The sequence below is a fragment of the Pogoniulus pusillus genome, chromosome 42, assembly GCF_015220805.1.
Source record: "Pogoniulus pusillus isolate bPogPus1 chromosome 42, bPogPus1.pri, whole genome shotgun sequence".
NCBI classification, from domain to species: Eukaryota; Metazoa; Chordata; class Aves; order Piciformes; family Lybiidae; genus Pogoniulus; species Pogoniulus pusillus.
In genome coordinates, this window is record NC_087305.1 from 6,021,524 (window position 1) to 6,041,209 (window position 19,686).

General features: G+C 49.5%; 1 protein-coding gene across 3 annotated transcripts in view; it reads left to right on the forward strand.

The window, feature by feature from the left end:
- The first annotated feature begins 752 nt into the window (after positions 1–752).
- UNC5D (unc-5 netrin receptor D) overlaps positions 753–19,686 on the forward strand; it is a 68,803-nt gene continuing 49,869 nt past the window's right edge. For all 3 annotated transcript variants that reach the window (XM_064175646.1, XM_064175649.1, XM_064175647.1), the window contains exon 1: positions 753–832. In XM_064175646.1, coding sequence (XP_064031716.1) covers positions 785–832 — 48 coding nt within the window. In that variant the 5' untranslated portion in view covers positions 753–784. The remainder of the gene's footprint in view (positions 833–19,686) is intronic.

The window sequence follows — 19,686 nt, forward strand, 5'->3', positions numbered from 1 at the left end:
TTGAGCCTCACCTTGAATATTTCCCTATGAAAAGAGGCTGAGGAGCTGGGGATGTGCAGCCTGCAGAAGAGGGAGGCTCAGGCAGAGGCTCATTGCTGTCTACAACTACCCAAAGGGAGGTTGTAGCCCAGGTGGGATTGGGCTCTGCTCCTGGGCAGAACAAGAGGACCACAGCTTCAAGCTGTGCAGGGCAGTGTTCAGGCTGGATGTTAGGAAGAAGTTCTTCACAGCAAGGGGATTGGCATTGGAATGGGCTGCCCCCAGGGAGGTGGTTGAGTCACTGTGCCTGGAGGTGTTTAGGAGGAGGCTGCACGAGGCACTTACAGCCATGGTTTAGTTAATTAGGTGTTAGGTGATAGGTTGGACTCAATGATCTCAGAGGTCTTTTCCAACCGGTTTGCTCTATGATTCTGTGATCTGCCTTTCCTGCTGTGGGGGGGCACCCACCCTACAGCAGACCTACCTCTTGCCTTGGGGAGGCTGAACTTCCACTGCTTCATGCACGCCCTTCAGAGCAGAAGGATCATAGAATCCAACAGGTTGGAAGAGACCTCCAAGACCACTCAGTCCAACCTGTCATCCAGCCCTATCCAGTCAACTGAACCATGGCCCTGAGTGCCTCATCCAGTGGCAAAGCTCTCTTGTTGCTCACTTCTGCAACCTGCCTCGGCTTGTCTGGGGAGGCTTTTGGAGGTCTAATGATTTATTACCTTTGACCCTGCAGATTTACGGAAAAAACTTTTGAGCAAGACCCACAAGGGAAGGGAGGTTCCCATCGAAGGGGATGATCGTTCTCCACTGCCGGCCACCTGAGGGAGTCCCTGCAGCTGAGGTGGGAGGCTTTGTGCTTGTCGCTGCGGTGGCCGTGAGGCCTCCTGCGCTGCTGGGCAATGAGGAGGAGAAATGAAAGGGGTTTAGCTGCTATGTGGTGTCCCCAGGTCCACTGTGGGTTACAGTCTCCTTTGCCCACAGGCTGTTTTAAATAGGTGTTTATTATTATGTAAGGAACTCAGAAGTGTTGCTTTTATCAGAGCTGAGGAGCGCCTGCTGCAGAAGATCCTAGCTGGGTTGCAGTGTTCCAGTTTTCTGCTTGCAAACTGGAAGCAGATTGTTATTTATTCTCTCAGAGATTACTTTTCTCGTTGAAAAAAGTAGAAGAAAGGAACCAACCTAAAAATATTATGATAAATGGTTGCTGGAGAGAGAAAAATCTGCTACAAATAATAACTTGAGGTTGGTTTGGGGTTTTTTGCTTAGCATTAAACATCCTTTTTGTCAAGAGAGCTGAATCTTAACAGGATGCTAACAGGGATGCCTTAAAATGCTAATATCCAGGCTGTTCTTGGAGGAAGATGTTCTAAGTGGGTTGTGTTTAAAAATCTGCTAGGGAGGCATTAGCAGAAAAGAGAAAACCTGATGGTGGGAGCAAGCATGGCCTCACACTGCCCTTAGCCAGGAGAGGCAGACTGGGGGTGGCAGCCTTGAGCCAGTGTTGCCACAGCAAGCCTGAAATCAGTGGTTTAGATTTCTCTGTGCCCGAGTGAGCCACAGCCAGCACAGACAGGCTGCAGCATGTGCTCAGGCACAGGGCTGGAGCTGTGGAGCTGTCCTGCAATACTGAGCTGGACTTGGAGCTGCACACTGTAGTGTGCTCCTCAGCTGCTTCTGAAGAGCAATGAAGCTGAGGAAGGGTCTGGAGAACAGGGCTGGGGAGGGGCAGCTGAGGGAGTTTGGAGGTGTTTAGTCTGGAGGAGACTAAGGGAGCAATGGATGGAAGCTGCAGCACAGCAGGTTCCAGCTCAGCACAAGGGCAACTTCTTGACTGGAAGGGTCCCAGAGCACTGGAACAGACTCCCCAGAGCGGTTGTGGAGTCTCCTTCTCTGGAGCCTTTCTAGGCCTGTCTGGAGGCATTCCTGTGTGATCTGAGCTAGATTGTATGGTCCTGCTGTGGCAGGGGGGTTGGACTGGATGATTTCTTTGGGTCCTTTCCAACCCCTGACATCCTGTGAGGATCTCATTGCTCCCCTGAAAGGAGGCTGCAGTGAGGTGGGAGTTGGTCTCTTCTCTCTAGTGTCAGCGTTGATGAAGGAGAGGAAATGGCCTGAAATTGTGTCAGGGAAGGGTTAGATTGGAGATGAGGAAAAATTTCTTTGCTGCAAGAGTGGTCAGAGATTGGCACAAGCTGCCTATGGAGATGGTGGAGTCCCCATCCCTAGAGGTGTTCAAGAAACCTGTGGCCATGGCACCTGGGGATGTGGTTTAGTGGCTGTGGTGGTACTGGGTTGCTGGTTGGACTCAAAGGGCTTTTCCAACCCAAACAATTCTATAATATATGATGAGTAATACAAATAGTACCACTCAGGAAATAATTTTGGCCCCATCTCCACTATTCCTGTGGTGTGTCCTAATGGAAGCAACTAAAGAAGCAAGGAGAAGTAGCCTCCAAAGGACTTACATCCTTTTAGCTAAGGGAGAAGCATATCCAGCAGGTGCTACTGGAAATAGGTTAGTCAACACTGTTTGAATTTTACTGAGTAGTGCTTTACACTCCACAATTAAACAGAGTATCTGTGTCTTTTGTGAAAGCTAGGAATGATAACCAGCAGAAAAACCAGACATTTAATTGCTTTCTACAGATAAAAATTATGGAGTTCTCAATAAACGCCCCAATTTACTGCTCTTTGATTGTAAAATTGCTACTGCAGCTAATAAAGGCCTGTAAATCTTAACAGTCATATTTGCTTCGGACAATAAAGTCTCAGATAAAAGCCTGGGACACAAGGTTAATTCTGTGCTCATCAAGGGAGACACTCTGCTGGAAATAATTCAGGGGCTTTAGAGTCTGAGTGCCAGGCTCAAGTAAGGGATGGCTCTGGGCTGTGGCAGTGAGCTGAGCTGATAAACTCTTCTGGTATCTTCAAGCCAAAGCCAACCTGCCCTGCCAAGCGGGGGTGAGAAACAAGTGAGGCAGCCGGTGAGTCTTGCTCAGTAATTGTTAGGTGGACACTGAGAAGTGTGGAAGGCTTCAAACCCCAGTGCTGGCGAGGAATCCGCCGGCCTGGTCCAAGAATTTGTTTCATTAGAGTTTGGACGAAGCCCTAGATGAAAACATGAGACTTGAAATGACTGCAGACAAAGAAGTTCCTCTTCTCTTTCATTAGATGCAAACTAGATGCTAATCGTGGCACTGTTGTTTTTCATTTGTTTGTTTGTTTAATCCATACTCTGCATGGACCTGGAAATGCAAAGTCAAAACAAAAGGGGTAGAAGACTCCAGCCCATACCGTGTTACCATGCCAATATCTGTCTGAATCCCTTGGGATGATTATTCCATCAAGTATGGAAGCTCAGCAGCATTCCTTTCCCACAGAACAGAGGTCTCCAGTACTGCCAGGGCCACAGGTGAACCCAGCCAGGCAGTGGCTGTGTATGACTCCTCCACCAAACCCTTAAGCAGCCGTGCAGCTCCCCGAGAGGCTGGCATGAAGCTGAAATCCAGCTCCATTATTTATGTGAGCCTGCTCCATTATCAAGAATATAAATCTTAATCTCTGGAACTGTTTTTCTGCAGTTTAGAGCTGCTGAAGATTTCTTAAATCTAAGGATAGAAGCATTAAAAGTAAATGTTCTTGAGCTGCACCAGAGCTTAGTCTGAAAAAATCCTGTCATTTAGTCTCTAAGCAGTGGAAGCAGGGATATCTGGTGGTGGCTGACACCAGAGCTGCTGGGGATTGTCAGGAGGGAGAGCCTTGCCTTCCCGCTCCTCCTTTCAGCATTTCTAGTCACTCCTCAGGCCATTTTCACCTAATGGGTTTAGCCTCTGCTTCGTGTTCCCTTCTCTAATAGTGTGTGGGTCTCAGCAGGTTTTGGGGTAGGCAGTAGGTGATCCTGTTGTAGTTCGCAGGCAGGACTGACAGCACCTCTTCGAGAGGAAACAGGCCGGAGTGAGCCCTGGGTGGTACAGCCTGAGTAGAGGAAAGCTCCAGGAGACCTTAATAGCAGCCTGATCTAGTTGAGGATGCCCCTGGCCGACTGCAGAGGGGTTGGAGCTTCTGTTGGATGATCTCTGTGCCCAACTCAGAGCCATTCTAAGATTTTCCATGCGTGTGGATGCCATCAGTGGCAGCCTCCTACTGTGCTTGTTGTTGCAGGAAAAGTGGTTGACCATGAGGCACATCAGGAGTCCACAGCTGAGAAGTTCTGAGCAATCACCACGTGTCAGTTTTTGCCTGCAGTGCACCCCACACGTAATCCATTGTTCATTTACTATTTGGAGGGGTACAGCAGGGATAGCACAGAGATCACACAGTGAATCCAGACCTCACATGAGGTTCTCTAGAGAGAATTCCTCTCAATCAAGTTTAATTTTGTTGGGAGAAGTTGCTGTAAGGCTTCCCCCCACTAATTGCAATGACAAATACCCAGATTAAGTTTGCTTCTGTGCATTGATTTCTGCAGACAATGTGTAGAAAAGGAGATAGAAGAATCTGGATTAAAGGTTTGGATCATAGTTTACATGTATCTGGACTTAGATGGCTTAACTCTTGCTTGTCTAAATGAATTTTGAGAGAATGGGAGCTCAGGTGACATTGTCAATGCTCTGCATGCTCCACACGCTCGGGCTGAGTAAATATTCTTAAGCTGAATAACACATGAGTGAAAGCAAACATCAGGGAGGGTTACAAAGACTATTCTAATTCAGCTTCAGTGTTCTACAGGCATAAATCAGGGCACCAAATCCTACTGAGGCCAACCCTGATTGTAATACTGCCTTTGAAATGCACTGCACTGCCTTGAATCGTTTGGCAGCACATTTCAGCTGCTTGTGTCAGCTAAGTCTTAAGTACAAGGCACATAAAGGAGCAGCTTTTCACATCTGCATTGTTTTTCAAGGAATTTGATTATACTCTTCATGTATCCAAAGTCCATCTCTTGTGCATTAGATACTGAATGTTGCTATGGTTTTACTAATTAAGAAAAACTCAGGTGTGCAGCAGCAGTCAAGAAAACTGAAGGGACAACCTCTGGCTGTGGCCTTCCAGATAGTTTAGACTGCCTTAGCAAGTCTGAAACTTTGCTGAATCCTGTAGCAATAGGATGATGTCAACCTTTCAGTTGTCAAGGGATGTGGAGGTGCTGCAGCCAGTGCAGAGGAGGGCAACAAAGCTGTGAAGGGCCTGGGGAATAAATCTGATGAGAAGAGACTGAGTGAGCTGAGGGATGTTAGTGTGAAACAGAGGAGGCCCAAGGGCAGACCTCCATTGCTGTCTGCAGCTACCTGAAAGGAGGTTGTGGGGGAGGTTGTTGCTGGTCTCTTCTTACACGTAATTATTGACAAAACAGGAGGGAATGGCCTGGAGCTGCCACTGGGTAGGTTTAGACTGGGCATTAGGAAGATTCTTTTTCCCATCAAGAGTGGCCAGGCACTGGAATGAGCTGCCCAGGGAGGTGCTGAAGTCACCAACCCTGGATGTGTTTGAAAGTTGTTTGGATGTGGTGCTTGGGGATATGGCTTAGGATGACCCTCGTAGAGCAGGGACATGGGCTGGGCTTGGTGATCCTGAGGAGCTTTGCCCACCTGCATGTTTCCCTGGTTTCTGCTGGAGCACCGTGGCTCTGCTTCTCAAGTGCTCATGTGCAGGTCCAGGCTCCAGTCACTGTAGCCCACACCCTCTGTTCTCTCTCTTCAGCCTTCCCTAGCAAAATTTGTCTCTGTTAGGAAGGGAACATGAGACAGTTCTGCCCACCCCTGCTTTAGCAGGATGCTGAGGGTTTGGAGCGTTTTGGGTGCAGTGTCACAGCAGTAAGAAAGACAGTAGGCAGGCTGGGAAAAGGTTTTTACATTCTCTTCTGCAATTCACATGGCACAAGCGAAACAGAGCTGATGAGCAGCTGTGCGCAGGCAGCAGCACCCCAACCCAACACAGTCTTTTTTTTTATGAGTTGCCCATCAAAATAAAACGGGAGTCCAGGCATTTGAGTGTAGAGCATCTGACAGTCTCCTGCTGTGGCAAATGCTGAGTTCAGTCCAGCAGAGTGTCTGCTGGCACAGCTTGGTGGGGCCAGAGCCATTTCTTTCATTATTGATGCAGAGTTGGCCCTAGGGAGGAGACAGTTCTGGCTTTCAGTCCCCCAGCAAATTCTCCCCCATGGATATGTTAATGAAGTGTGTGTGCAGCCTCCTTTAGGCTGGGAGCGGTGTGCAAAGAATGCTCTTGTGGGTGGTGCAGGGACTGGCTCAGCTCTTTTGAATCCCTCATCTGCTGGGGCATTTTGGTAGGCTGCCAGCTGGGTGCACTGGACTTAGACCTCTGGGTCCAGCTCTTGCTGTTTTGCTCTGGGGTATCAGAGGGGAATATTTCTGATTTTCATTGGCACTGTGAAAGGGGAGGTTGAGCTGTCCTCACAGGAAAGGTAGAGCTGAATATCGAGTGTGCCAGAGCAACATCTTCACCTTTGTACTGGTGCTGATCATCTCTTCACAAGGACTAACTTTGCTCATGCTATATGTCTGCACATCTGGGCACATTTGGAAGCCATTTGTGAATAATGGCTTCTCTCTCTCAAAAGAGATGACATTTACAAAAGCAGCAGATTTGGCAGGGGAGGTTTAGATTGGATGTTAGGAAAACTCTCTTCACTGAAAGCATTGTCAAGGCTGAGCAGGTTGCCCAGGGCAGTGGTTGAATCATCTCACTACCCTCCTCCGTGAAGAACTTCTTCGCTAACACCCAATTGAATCTACCTTTTCTAGCTTTGCTCCATTCTCCCCCCAGTCCCTATCACTACCTGACATCCTAAAAAAGTCCCCTTCTCAGCTCTCCTTCACCTATTGGGGAAGCCACAATAAGGTCTCATCGGAGCCTTCTCCTCTCCAGACTGAGCCGCCCCAACTCTCTCAGGTCTGTCTCCACAGCTCTGATCATCCTCATGATCCTTTTCTGGGCACACTCCAGCATGTCCAGATCTTTCTTATAACAGGGGCTCCAGAACTGGACACTATACTCAGGTGGGGGTCTCACCAGAGTGGAGCAGAGGGGCAGAATCCCCTCGCCTCACCCTGATGGCCACACTTCTCTTGCTGCAGCCCAGGATCTGGTTGGCTTTCTGGCTGCAAGCACACCATGGTGCTCACATTGAGGCTTCTCATCACCGTGTCACTTCATCTACAAGTACATCCACAAAAAATCCCCTGGGTCTTGTCCTGGTGGGCAGCCAGCCCCATGCGTGGCCTCTTCCCAGCTCCTAGTGACAGTGCATCATTTTGCTGAGGGTAGAACACTCCCTCATACTCAAGTGATGCTGATCCTCCTTTTTGCCCAGTGCAGTGCTGCCTTGATGTGCTTGTGGTTTATGGTTGTGTGAGTTCAGTGTATTGCTTTGCCTCGTTCCTGGGAAGGCACAGCAGCTGTTCCTGGTGCGCTGCGTTGTGTCCCACCAAGAAAGTGCTGCCCTGGTTTTAGAGACGTTCAGGAGACGTCTTAACCCTGCAGCCCTGCTAAGCGCCGCTGGGCGCCCGGCACTGGCCCACGCTCTTCAGCCTCGCCTGCGGTTTGTGAATGCTACGGCTCAGGCCTTGCAAATGCGAAATGAAGAGTGGCTGGGGCAAATGAGGCTTAGCCTAGCCTGGTTACCAATAGAACATGGTGCCCGAGTGCCCAGTGCAGCTCGGGGGGCTCTCAGTTTGCATCCCCACCCCCTGCGTCTCAAGGTTCCCAGGCATTTTCTCCTCATTCACCTCAATCGCCGGCCAAAGCTTTATCAAGAGGCACTTGTTCCTTCAGCTCAGGAGTCACGCAAATAGTAATACACTGCAGCCTGAGTTTCAGTCACCAGTGGTATAGATCGATTTTGCCCTTCTGTCCGTGTAATTCTGAGGGGGCTTAGGCACTGCTCCATTTTATGGAGTGCAGTGTATGATAGGAGCTTTTGTTTCTTCTCCTATACATCTTGTCGAGAGAATCTCCTGACACATCTTTTCCTTCCCCTCTCAGCTGACCTTTTAGTCTTTCTTTGAGTAGTTTTTCTGCAGTCTGAGCTCCCTTCAGTTTCTTGAAACTTTTTTTTTTTTTTTTTGGGAGGGAGTGTTGGGAGGGAAGGTATTAAAAATTGCTCCTCCTTTCAGCCGTGTGGCAGTTTGAGCTGTGGTGAATTTGCTCTCTGGGGCAGATGTACAATAGGTTGGGGGTTGGAACTGTGATCTTTGAAGCACCTTCCAACCTAAACAGTTCTGTGATTCTGTAAGTTACTGGGGAGGGGTCCATTCTAGCCCCTAACAAAGCTGCATTGTCAGGCTTGCTGCTCTCTGTGCATGCTCAACATTGCAATTTTCAGTCCTTCCTCCAGCTCAGTACTTGCTCCCCCTTAAATGGTTTAAATTAATTCTCTCTGAAGCCTGACTCCTGAAGTACCTTTTTCCTTTTGTTTCCAGCCTCCCCTGGGGCTCCTGTGGGTGTAGAACACATTAGTGTAGTTTCAGACTGCAGGGGCTGGGGAGACGAAGTGGGATTAGTTCTTGGTGCTTTGTCTGGTCTGATGATGAGAGCTTTAGATTCTGCTAGGCTGTCTAAGAACCTGTAACCCTTTGCATGTAGGCTCACAGAGAGGTGTTTACAGGAGTTAAAGCCAGCTGGGTCCCAAAGCCAGCCAGCCTGGGGTCGCCCAGCCAAGGCTTCTCCACACATCTCAGCTTTGAATTGACAAAGTTCAAAGCAGCAGAGATGGAAGCTGCAGGTTTCTAAGCACTCACCCCTGAGAAGCACGTTCGTTGTGCTGCTCTTTGCTGTGTACTGCAGCCTGCCATTAAGGTGATCTAGTGCTGCTCTTGCCCATTACCTCCACTGTGTTAAAAACAGCTTTGGTAAGATTTCATGCCCATAACGCCAGCAGGTTGGGAACCCTAATCATACCTTAGTGTTTTCCTGTGCTCTTGCCAAGGAATATTTTTCTTTCTATTAGTTTTAAGAACAATACTGAGCACTGGAGTCCCTGCCCCTCTGGGTGACACAGTCCTTTCTGTTCAAAGTGAACCAGGGAGGGCTGTGGACAGATTGTTTTCTGTCATTTTCTGCAGCTCCGTAGCAGCTCAGCTGTGGAGGCATCTGGAATCGATGTCACTAATAGATCCTGGTGCTTTGCAACAGAGTCAGCAAACAGAATAAATTATAACATCCTCTTCTGCTTCAGTGGCTGTAATTCCTTCTCGCTGTCTGCTTCTCGATAGTCCATGGTGCTGTGCTCTGACTGTTGGCAAACCTGTCCAAGACTGCAACCTGGAAAATACTCGCTCGATAGCCAGTTAATTACGTTTAGGATAATCTCTGTTCTCTATGTTCTACCTGATTAGAGAGTAAAATACTACTCATTTCTGGTACAGGAGCCAAAAAGAACCACCTTGCTTTTGTAGCTAGTAATCTTTCCTGGGTCAGTGTGTTACAGCTGCCTCTTCCACCAGTGACCACAGGACTTACGTTGCTGGAGCTGTTTAATTCAGCAGACTTGATAATCAGCTTTTCAAAGGTTTCTTTAGTTGGATAGCAAGCTTCCATATTCTGTACTGAAATAAACCATCAGGAGGAGTTTCTGTCACCTTCTCAAGACCTAGGCTTAATGTAAACCTCACTGTGTCTTAAATCTGAAGCAAGGTGTGAAGCTGATAGGCCTGTGGAGTGGAGCACCTCCTACAACTGCCATCTAAATGCACACAGTTGGCCTGGGGTGAGCTGGATACCTTCTGTCATCCTTTGGGAGCTGCTCTGGATCTCTGCTGCTGCTTGGGAATGTCATTCTTTCTGTGCTGAAGTGCCTCAGAAGCCATGATGTGAGAGATAAGTGCTTATAAGCCCCAGGCTTTCATAAATGAACCCCAAACGATTCTTTAGCTCACCAGACTCTGCCTACCTTGCCTAGAACGATGCTACAGCACTAATGTGAGACCTTGTGGGTTAGTGCTGGTTAGGTTCTTAGCTCAGGAGAGCCAAACTGCAGCTAGAAGTGCCTGATGGGTGCCAGTACTGAAATCCATTGTGATGCATAAGTGCAAATCTGAGCAGAAGCTGACCTTAAAATTGATTCTCAATCCCTTTTCATGGTAAGTAAATGCTCTGAGCCTAATCTCTGCCTAGCTCACAGTGGAGCAGTTAGCAGCAACTGGCAGGGCTCCTTCCCACATCTCCTGCCTGATGTGGGGGGTTTGCCTTTGTGGGGGTTTGTCATAAAAAGGGCAGCTGTTGTGCTAAGCTGTTACTGATGGATGTAAACTTGTGCTGAGTGCTCTGCAGAGGTTTGTGGAATACTCCTAAATATCTTTATCATGTAGTATCAGCATGTATTTAAGTTTTAAACGTGCCATAGCCAGGGCTACTTTTTCACGCGTTTTAACACAGCTTGGACGTTTTTAATGGACTGCTGTAGATGTTCCCGTGAATATCTGCACGTGTTCCGATGGTTTATTACTGCTAGGGCTTTTAATGGAAATGGAAAACCATTTCTCTTCTGGGCAGTACATATTCCATTGCCAACACATCAACAAAATGTGAAACCCACATAAAATCGCAGAGCTGCAAGGATTCCGAAAGTCACGAGAGTCATTGCCTGCCTGTTTTACATAGGCTGCTGTATTTATGGGCTTGTACACATGGAGTAAAATGGAATATGGCAGGATAATGAATTGTAGTAAACCACGATGGCAAAAAAGGCTGCTGAGTTATGTCTTCAATGAATCTTGTGCCTAGTTATAGGAAGCGGATGTGTGATTACTGAATGCAAACAGCTTGCACTTTGCACGGTGCTGAAAACCTTTCTGTTCCAACCTGTGGCTGCTTCAGAGGCAAGGACAACACAAACCCAGAATGCAGGCAGCTCAGCGAGTCAAAGTGCAGGAGTCCTGCATTTGGGCCAGGCCAGTCACAGGCACAAATCCAGACTGGGGGCAGGACTGGGTTGAGAGTAGTGCTGAAGAAAGATTTGGGGGTGCTGGGTGCTGAGCAGCTCCCAGGGGACAGCAGGGCCCTCCGTGCGGCCCAGCAGGCAGCTGTGCGCTGGCCGCAGCCAGAGCAGTGTGGGCAGCAGGGCAAGAGAGGGGGTTGTGCCCCTTGGCTCTGCACTGCTGAGATCTCACCTCCAATCCTGGCTCCAGCTCTGCTTTCCCCCAGCAGGACACAGAGGTACTGGAGTGAGGCCAGAGGAGGCCACAAAGATGATCCAAGGGCTGGAGCAGCTCTGCTTCAGGACAGGCTGAGGGAGCTGGGGTTGTGCAGCCTGGAGAAGAGAGGCTCTGGGGGACATTTAGAGCTGCCTGCCAAAGGCTGTAGGGAAACCTGCAGGAAGGCTGTAGAGGGAGTTTCATCTCTTCAGTCAGATCAATGTATGCAGTCCTGCCCTCCAGCACTTGTCTTCTTGGAGAGAAATGCCATGCTTCAGTGTTAGCTTCCTGTCTTTTTTCCTAAGCATTCCCTGTTCAATGCCCTGAGCCTTTCTTTTCCCTCAGGCCTAAACCATGGATTAGGCACTCTAACAGCAGCTGTACCGCAGAGCCCTGCAGTAGTATTCTGTAGAGGTTCAAACAAAGACCAGGTTTCAAAGGCAAAACTGGCTTCTGTTTATCAGTGCTTGTACAAGTCCACCTTAGTTGCACTTGCTCAATATGCTAAATAAAGAGCCTTAGATGCCACATGCATTCTGTCTAAGTGGGGATAAAGGGAACATGGTTTGTCCAGAACTGGGAGGCTTTTTAAGTGTGGTACAGAGATTGGAGTGGGTTTTAGTAGAGCTGTACATCCCAGGGGCAGCTGGCTGGGAAACAGGTTAATTTGGGGTGATGAGTTTTGTATTTTGCTTCTTTTCAGTCACATTTGTTAAAGGTTATTGTTAAGCTCTTTATATTGGACTGGATGGATCGGATGCTCTTTTGTTTTTTTGGCGAGGGGGGGAGAGGGGCTGGCAACTCTGCAGTGTTGGCCAGGGAGGCCAATGGCATCCTGGCCTGGACCAGGAGTAATGTAGCCAGCAGGACCAAGGAAGTCCTTCTGCTTTCTGTGCTCACACTGCTCAGGCCACACCTTGAGTGCTGTGTCAAGTTCTGGGCCCCTCAATTCAAGAAAGATGTTGAGGTGCTGGAAGGTGTCCAGAGAAGAGGATCAAGGCTGGTGAGGGGCCTGGAGTACAGCGGGGGCCTGTGAGAAGAGGCTGAGGGAGCTGGGGGGGTGCAGCCTGAAGAAGAGGAGGCCTCAGGACAGACCTCATTGTGCTCTACAGCTACCTGAAGAGATTTTGTAGCCAGTGGGTTGGGCTCTGCTCTCTGACACCCAGGAAAGGAACAGGGGGACACAGCCTCAAGCTGTGCCAGGGCAGGTTCAGGCTGGGGGTTAGGAAGAAGTTCTTCACAGCAAGAGTGATTGGCATTGGAATGGGCTGCCTGGGCATGTGGTGGAGTCACTGTGCCTGGAGGTGTTTAGGAGGAGGCTGCACGAGGCACTTACAGCCATGGTTTAGTTAATTAGGTGTTAGGTGATAGGTTGGACTCGATGAACTCAGGTCTTTTCAACCTGGTTTGCTCTGTGATTCTGTGTTATGGAAAGCCCAAGCTGTTGATGGCACTGCTTTCCTCCTGATGCCTGTCCTTGTTTCCATGGCAGGCAGCTGACTAGCAAACAAACATCTCTCTTAAGACGTGAACGCACACAGGGGCAGCCTGGTGTGCTCCACATCTGAGAATGTGTCTGAAGGCTTTGTCTTACATGGTTTCAAACTGCAGTGCTGGAGTGACATGGGCAGATGAAACAATGCCTTGTGAGCATGTGAGTCAAGAGGAATGTCTGCATGGCCTCTCGTAGGGATGCTCTCAGCACTTTCCATGTGTTCAGTGTTGCTGCCTGTTCCAGCTCACCAGAAAGAGCTGCACAGCTCCACAGACCCATATGCAATGTCAGTGCCTTTGATATAGGAAGGACATGGATCCAATGGAGTGGATCCAGAGGAGAGCCATGAAAGTGGTGGTTGAAGCAGCTCTGCTAGGACAGGCTCAGGGAGCTGGGCATGTTCAGCTGGAGAAGAGAAGGCTCTGGGGAGACCTAATAGCAGCCTGCCCAGGACTCGGAGGGGCTACAAGAGGGATGGAGAGAGACTGTGCACAAAGGCTTGTGGTAATAGGAGGGGCAATGGCTTCAACCTAGAGCAGAACACATTTAGATTGGCTGCTAGAAACAAGTTCTGTATTATGAATGAGGTTGATGGAGCACAGGTTGCCCAGGGAGGTGTTTGAGGCCCCATCCCTGGAGATATTCAAAGTGAGGCTCAAGAGGGCTCTGGGCAACATGATCTCATGAAGATGTCTCTGCCTGAATGCAGAGGGGTTGGACTGGGATGAGCTTTGGAGGGTCCCTTGCAGACCAGCCCATTCTATGTGAGTAATTTCGAGGAGTGGTGGATTGTGCAAGGTCTAGCAAAACTGGGTTTATTTGGATTCTGTGTGTGCTACAGCAGTTGTTGTTCTCATTCTGTTGTGCAGCTGTCACCTAAATGTAGTTTTCAGGCTTGTGCCCAAGCTGTGATCTGACTAAACTCATCATTGGCTAGAAGATTGCCCAGCACACCAGTGCTGTGCACGCCCTGCTTCTGCCATGTTTATCATTTAGTGAAGAGCTAATTAAGTTCCAGGTAAGCATGGTCTGTGATTGGTCCTGGAAATCAAGCTCAGAGCTATTTATCATGGTTTGAACTCCAGGACAGTGGTGGAGTCCACATCCCTGGAGAGGTTTCAAAGCTGTGTGGACATGGTGCTGAGGGATGTGGTTTAGAGCTGACCTAGCAGAGCTGGGTTGATGGATGGACTTTGTGATCTCTGAGGTATCTTCCATCCGAAACAGTTCAGTGACTCTCCCAAGAGCCTGCTGGACTCTCCCCAGCAGAGTGGGCAGCTGCTTCTTTAGCTAGAAGATGCTACAACCTTTCCCTGCCTGTTTAGACCAATCATAGAACTCTAGAATCAGTCAAGGCTGGAAGGGACCACAAGGCTCAGCCGGTTCCAACCCCCCTGCCGTGGGTAGGGACACCTCACACCAGAGCAGTCTGCCCACAGCCTCATCCAGCCTGGCCTTAAGCACCTCCAGGGATGAGGCTTCCACCAGACCCCTGGGCAACCCCTTCCAGGCTCTCATCACCCTTATGCTGAAGAACTTCTTCCTAACATCTAGCCTGAATCTCCCCATTTCCAGCTCTGTTCCATTCCCCCCAGTCCTATCACTGCCTGACAGCCTAAAAAGTCAGCAGAGGGGAAGAGCACTTAGGCTGTGTCACTGCTTTCTGCCATCCTAATAAGCAGCTGGAGCTTCTGCTCCCTCTCCATTACTCTCTCTGCCACTGCACTCCTTGAATGCCTTAAACCTGTCACTTCATTTTTCACTCTTAGCCTCTTTTTACCTGTACCAATTATACGAAACAGTAGCATTTGTCAGCTCTCTTCTTGTCTCTTTAGTAATATCTCCAGATGCCTCTTTTGCTGATTTGGTACATTTTGCAGCTACTGGAGGTACTTTAGTCCCTGCACATAAACCCTTTATCTGGGCAAAAATATAATGATCCTAGAATGTTCTCTCCAGAAGGAGGGTGAGTGCTGTGTTTCATGCAGCAGGTGAGCTGTGTGTGTTGCTTCCTCCAGTGGAAAGAAATATTTGTTCTCCTGCTGAGATTTGACTGGTTCCAAGTAAGTCAGGGCACCCAGGAGGTACTGAGGTCATGAAAGAGAAGTGCTGGAGCAAAACACTTCTGAAACAGATTGGTAGCGTGGGGGGAGGGAATCACGTGTGATAACTTTGTAGTTCCCTTGAATAGATAATTCATTTTATAAAGAAACTTGCTTGGGGGCTTCTCTCCTTTTTTTAATGTTATTTTTGATGTGCTGTTTTGCAGTGGTAGGTATTTTTTCTGCTACTATTTCCAGAACTGTTCTGAAATTTGAATACTTGAACATGAAAGGGGAAGTTGTGTTTGTAATTACAGAGGTGATTGTGTACGAGAGTTTCTGAAAGGCTTTGGACGCTGCTGCGGTGGATGCTGTGACTGAACAAGGCAGTTGGGGCAACGCTCCCTGGTGCTGTGGCCAGCAGGAGGAAGAGCTGCTGTGGCTCTTTCCTAGTGCTGTGCAATTGCCTAGAGGTCTTGTTTGGGTTTGTCTCTGATTCTTAAAGGTTGGATCTTCAGTGTGCTTGGTAATCTGAAGCCTTTAGCTGTTCGCAGGGATCACACAGGCTCACAGATGTCAGGGGTTGAAAGAGACCCAAAGAGCTCATCCAGTCCAAGCCCCTGCCACAACAGGACCATCCAAGCTAGCTCAGGGCACACAGGAACACATCCAGACAGGCCTGGAAAGGCTCCACAGAAGGAGACTCCACAACCTCCCTGGGCAGCCTGTGCCAGCTCTGGGACTCTTCCAGCCAAGAAGTTGCCCTTGTGCTGAGCTGCAACCTCCTGTGCTGCAGCTTCCATCCACTGCTGCTGCTCCTGTCCCAGGGAGCAGTGAGCAGAGCCTGTCCCCCCCTCCTGACCCCCAGCCCTCAGATAGTTACAGACATTGATTCAATCCCTCTCAGTCTTCTCTTCTCCAGACTAAACAGCCCCAGGGCCCTCAGCCTCTCCTCACCAGGCAGTGCCTCCACTCCCCTCATCATCCTCATAGCCCTTCCCTTGGACCCTCTCCAACAGATCCCTACCCTTTTAATCCGTGGAGACCAAAACTGAAGTCAGCACTCAAGATGAGGTCTCATCAGGGCAGAGTAGAGAGGGGAGCAGAACCAACCTGGTCTGGCTGGACACACTCTGCTCATGCACCCCAGGATCTCATTGGCTCTCTTGGCCCCCAGGGCACATTGCTGTTCCATGGACACTTTGTTACCCACCAGGCCCCATCCTCATCCTCAGTAGAACCACAGAAATATGTTAGTTGGAAAAGACCTCTAAGATCAAGTCCAGCCATCAGCCCAGCACCATCATGACCACTAAATCATGTTCCCAAGTGCCCTGGGCAACCTGCTCCAGCATCTCAATGTCCTTCTTGGAATGAGTTCCTGCACTTGGGCCACAACAACTGCAAGCAATGCTACAGGCTCGGGGCAGTGTGGCTGGGAAGCTGCTGGCAGAAATGGACATGGGGGTTGTAATTGGCAGGCAGCTCAATATAAGCCAGCAGTGTGCCCAGGTGGCAGAGAAAGCCAAAGGGCATCCTAGCTGGCATTAGAAATGCTGTGGCCAGCAGAGTAGGGCAGGGATTGTCCCTTCATACTCTGCTGTGGTGAGGCCACACCTCGAGTTGTGTTCACTTTTGAGCACCTCAGTACAAGAGGGATGTGGAGGTGCTGGAGCCAGTGCAGAGGAGGGCAAGGAAGCTGTGAAGGGCCTGGAGGATGAATCTGATGAGTAGAGACTGAGGGAGCTGGGATGGTTGGTGTGAAACAGAGGTTTAGACTGGCATTAGGAAAAATATTTTCCCATCAAGAGTGGTCAGGCACTGGAATGAGCTGCCCAGGGAGGTGCTGGAGTCACCAACCCTGGGTGTGTTTAAGAGTCGTTTGGCTGCAGTGCCTGGGATATGGTTTAGGGTGAGCCTTGTAGAGTAGGGATAATTGGGCTTGGTTATCCTGAGGGGCTTTGTCAGCCTATTTCTGTGATTCTTGATCACCTCCAGCGATAGGGACTCCAGCACCTCCCTGGGTAACCTGCTCCAGCTCCTCAGTGTCCCTCTGGACACTGAAGTGTGGCCTCACCAGTGCCCAGTCCAGGGGCACGATCACTCGAAAGGCACAGTGTGCACTGCACACCTGGCCCAGAGTGTGTGGGTTGCTCTGTGTGCTCAGCTTCTGAGCTATTTAGGAACAGAAGCCTGAGCTGGGTCTCATCTGAGCACAAATACTGCTGAGCTTTAGAGCTAAGGGGTCTAGGATCTGAGTTTCAACTGGATCCTTTATTTTTGCCTACCATAAAGTACTTGATGTGAAGTTCCTTCGTGTGCACTGCCCCACTGCAAAGCTACCCTAGAAGGCCTGATAATAGCCTCGGAGTTTATCAGTGCTGATTCATCCATAAATCTTGTTCGGGAGGTTGAAAGCAGTATTCCAGTTAATGCTAGAGACTTACTTTCCCAAAAATAGGATTAGAGATCAACTATTTGGGGATCTGATTGTATCCTTAACAATCAGGCCCTGTACCATGAGCAGTGGCATATTTAGCAGTGTGTCTCTGTAATCATGTTTTAAAATAGCCTCTGTGAGTCAACTCTTGCCCACCTTTAGCATTTCAAACTGAGATACACGTACAGGCTGCCACCTTTCCCATTGTCTCACCCATCTTGACTCACCCTCTCCCATGTCCTTTTGTCTCTCTTTTCCTAATATGGATTTTCCAGCAGTATGAATTTTTGGTTCTTATTTTAAACTGCACAAACAAACCTGAAGGGATCTTACAGGAAGGCTGCAGAGAGGCTTTTCATAAGCATGTCCAGCAACAGGACAAGGTTTGAAGCTGAGGCAGAGCAGGGTTAAGATCTGAGGAAGAAATTCTTCAGTAGGAGGGTAGTGAGACACTGGACTAGGCTGCCCAGGGAGGTTGTGGATGCCTCCTCTTTGGGGGTGTTCAAGGCCAGGCTGGACGAATCCTTGAGCATCTGAGTCTAGCTGAGAGGTGTTCCTGCCATGGTGGGGAGGTTGGAGTAGATGATCTCCAAGATCCCTTTCAACGTGAGCCATTCTAGGATTGTTTGATTAAAAAAGAAACAAGTGATTGACATGTCAGAGGAAGGACAGAGACATGAAAATGCACCAACATCCAGATAATTTCTCCTTACATTTTCTTTACATGCTTTAATGTGTCAAGACATGGAGGGCAGGGATCCATCCAGAGGGACCTGGACAGGCTGCAGAGCTGTGCCCAGGACAACCTCACAAATAAAACAAGGCCAAGTCTAAGGTCCTGCACCTGGGTGGGTGCAGTCCCAAGCACAGCTCTAGGCTGGGTGGGGGATGTCTGAGAGCAGCCCTGAGGAACAGGACCTGGAGGTCTGGGCTGGTGAAAAGCTCCACAGGAGCCTGCAGTGTGAGTGCAGCCCAGACACAACCCTGTGCTGGGCTGCAGCCAGAGCAGTGTGGGCAACAAGGCAAGGGAGGGGACTCTGCCCCTTGGCTCTGCTCTCCTCACATCCTACCTGGAGCACTGTGTGCAGCTCTGCAGCCCCCAGCACAAGCAGCACATGGAAGTGTTGGAGCCAGCCCAGAGGAGGCCACCAAGGTGCTGAGAGGGCTGCAGCAGCTCTGCTCTGAGCACAGGCTGAGAGAGTCGGGGCTGTGCAGCCTGCAGAGGAGAAGGCTTCCAGGAGAGCTTGGAGTGGCCTGGCAGGGTCTGAAGGGGGCTCCAGGAGGGCTGGGGAGGGACTACTGAGATGGTGTGGGAATGGCAGGAGGAGGAGGAATGGGTTTGGAGTGGCAGAGGGAAGATTTAGGAAGAAGTTGTTTGCAGTGAGGATGGTGAGAGACTGGCACAGGTTGCCCGGGGAGGCGTGGATGCTGCCTTCCTGGAGGTGTTCAGGACCAGGCTGGATGAGGCCTTGAGCAACCTGTTCTAGTGGGAGGTGTCCCTGCCTATGGTGGGGGTGGGAACTGGCTGATCTTTGAGGTCCCTTCCAATCTAAACCTTTCTGTGATTCTGTGGCCTCTGTCTCTTGTTGTTAGGGCACACTTTTTTTGTCTTGTTGCAAGACTCTTTGCATTTATCTGTAACACATGCAGATATTTTTTACAACTTCACCCTAAACTTGCTTTTTTGGATAACATTTCTTACAATACAGAGGATTCTGACTCTCAGAGTTGGAGCTGATTTAGTACTGACAAGACAATGGGCACCTTCAGCTACAGTAGGCAGATGTGTGGAGGAGGACCTTTGAGAATAGAGAAATCAGAGGAGAAAACCGCTTGAGGAATCAATGAGCCATGAGCACAGCGTGGAGCTACAGAGCACTTCATCCCAGGTCACTGCTTTTACATTAACATCTGGTCAGGTGCAGCCACATTTCTCAGAAATATTTACCATCACTGTCACATGGAAACTCGCTGTTTGGGCACACTCCCTGGTCTGCTGCTTGTGGTTCTGTCCCTTCACAAAGAGGTGGTTTCTGCCTTGTGTCAAGGAGCACCTCCCTGGAGGTGTTCAGGACTAGATTAGATGAAGGCTTTGAACAGTCTGGTCCAGTGGAAGGTGTTCCTGCCCGTGGCAGGGGGTTGGAACTAGATGATCTTTAAGATCTCTTCCAACCTGTACCATTTAGGGCCTAGAGAGTAAATCTTATGAGAAGCAACTGAAGGAGCTGGGGTTGGGTAGTGTGAGGAAGAGGAGGCTGAGGGCAGACCTCATTGCTGTCTACAACTACTCGAAGAGACATTGTGGAGAGGCTGCTGCTGGGCTCTGCTCACAGGTACTTGGAGACAGAAGAAGGAAGAAATGGCCTCAAGCTGAGGCTGGGGAGGTTTGGATTGGACATTAGGAAGAAGTTTTTCATGGAGAGAGTGGTCAGGGACTGGGATGAGCTGCCCAGGGAGGTGCTGGTGTCCCCCAGCCTTGGATGTGTTTAAGGATGGTTTGGATGTGGTGCTTGGGGCTATGGCTTAAGGTGAATCTTGTAGAGCAGGGCTCTGGGCTGGACTGGT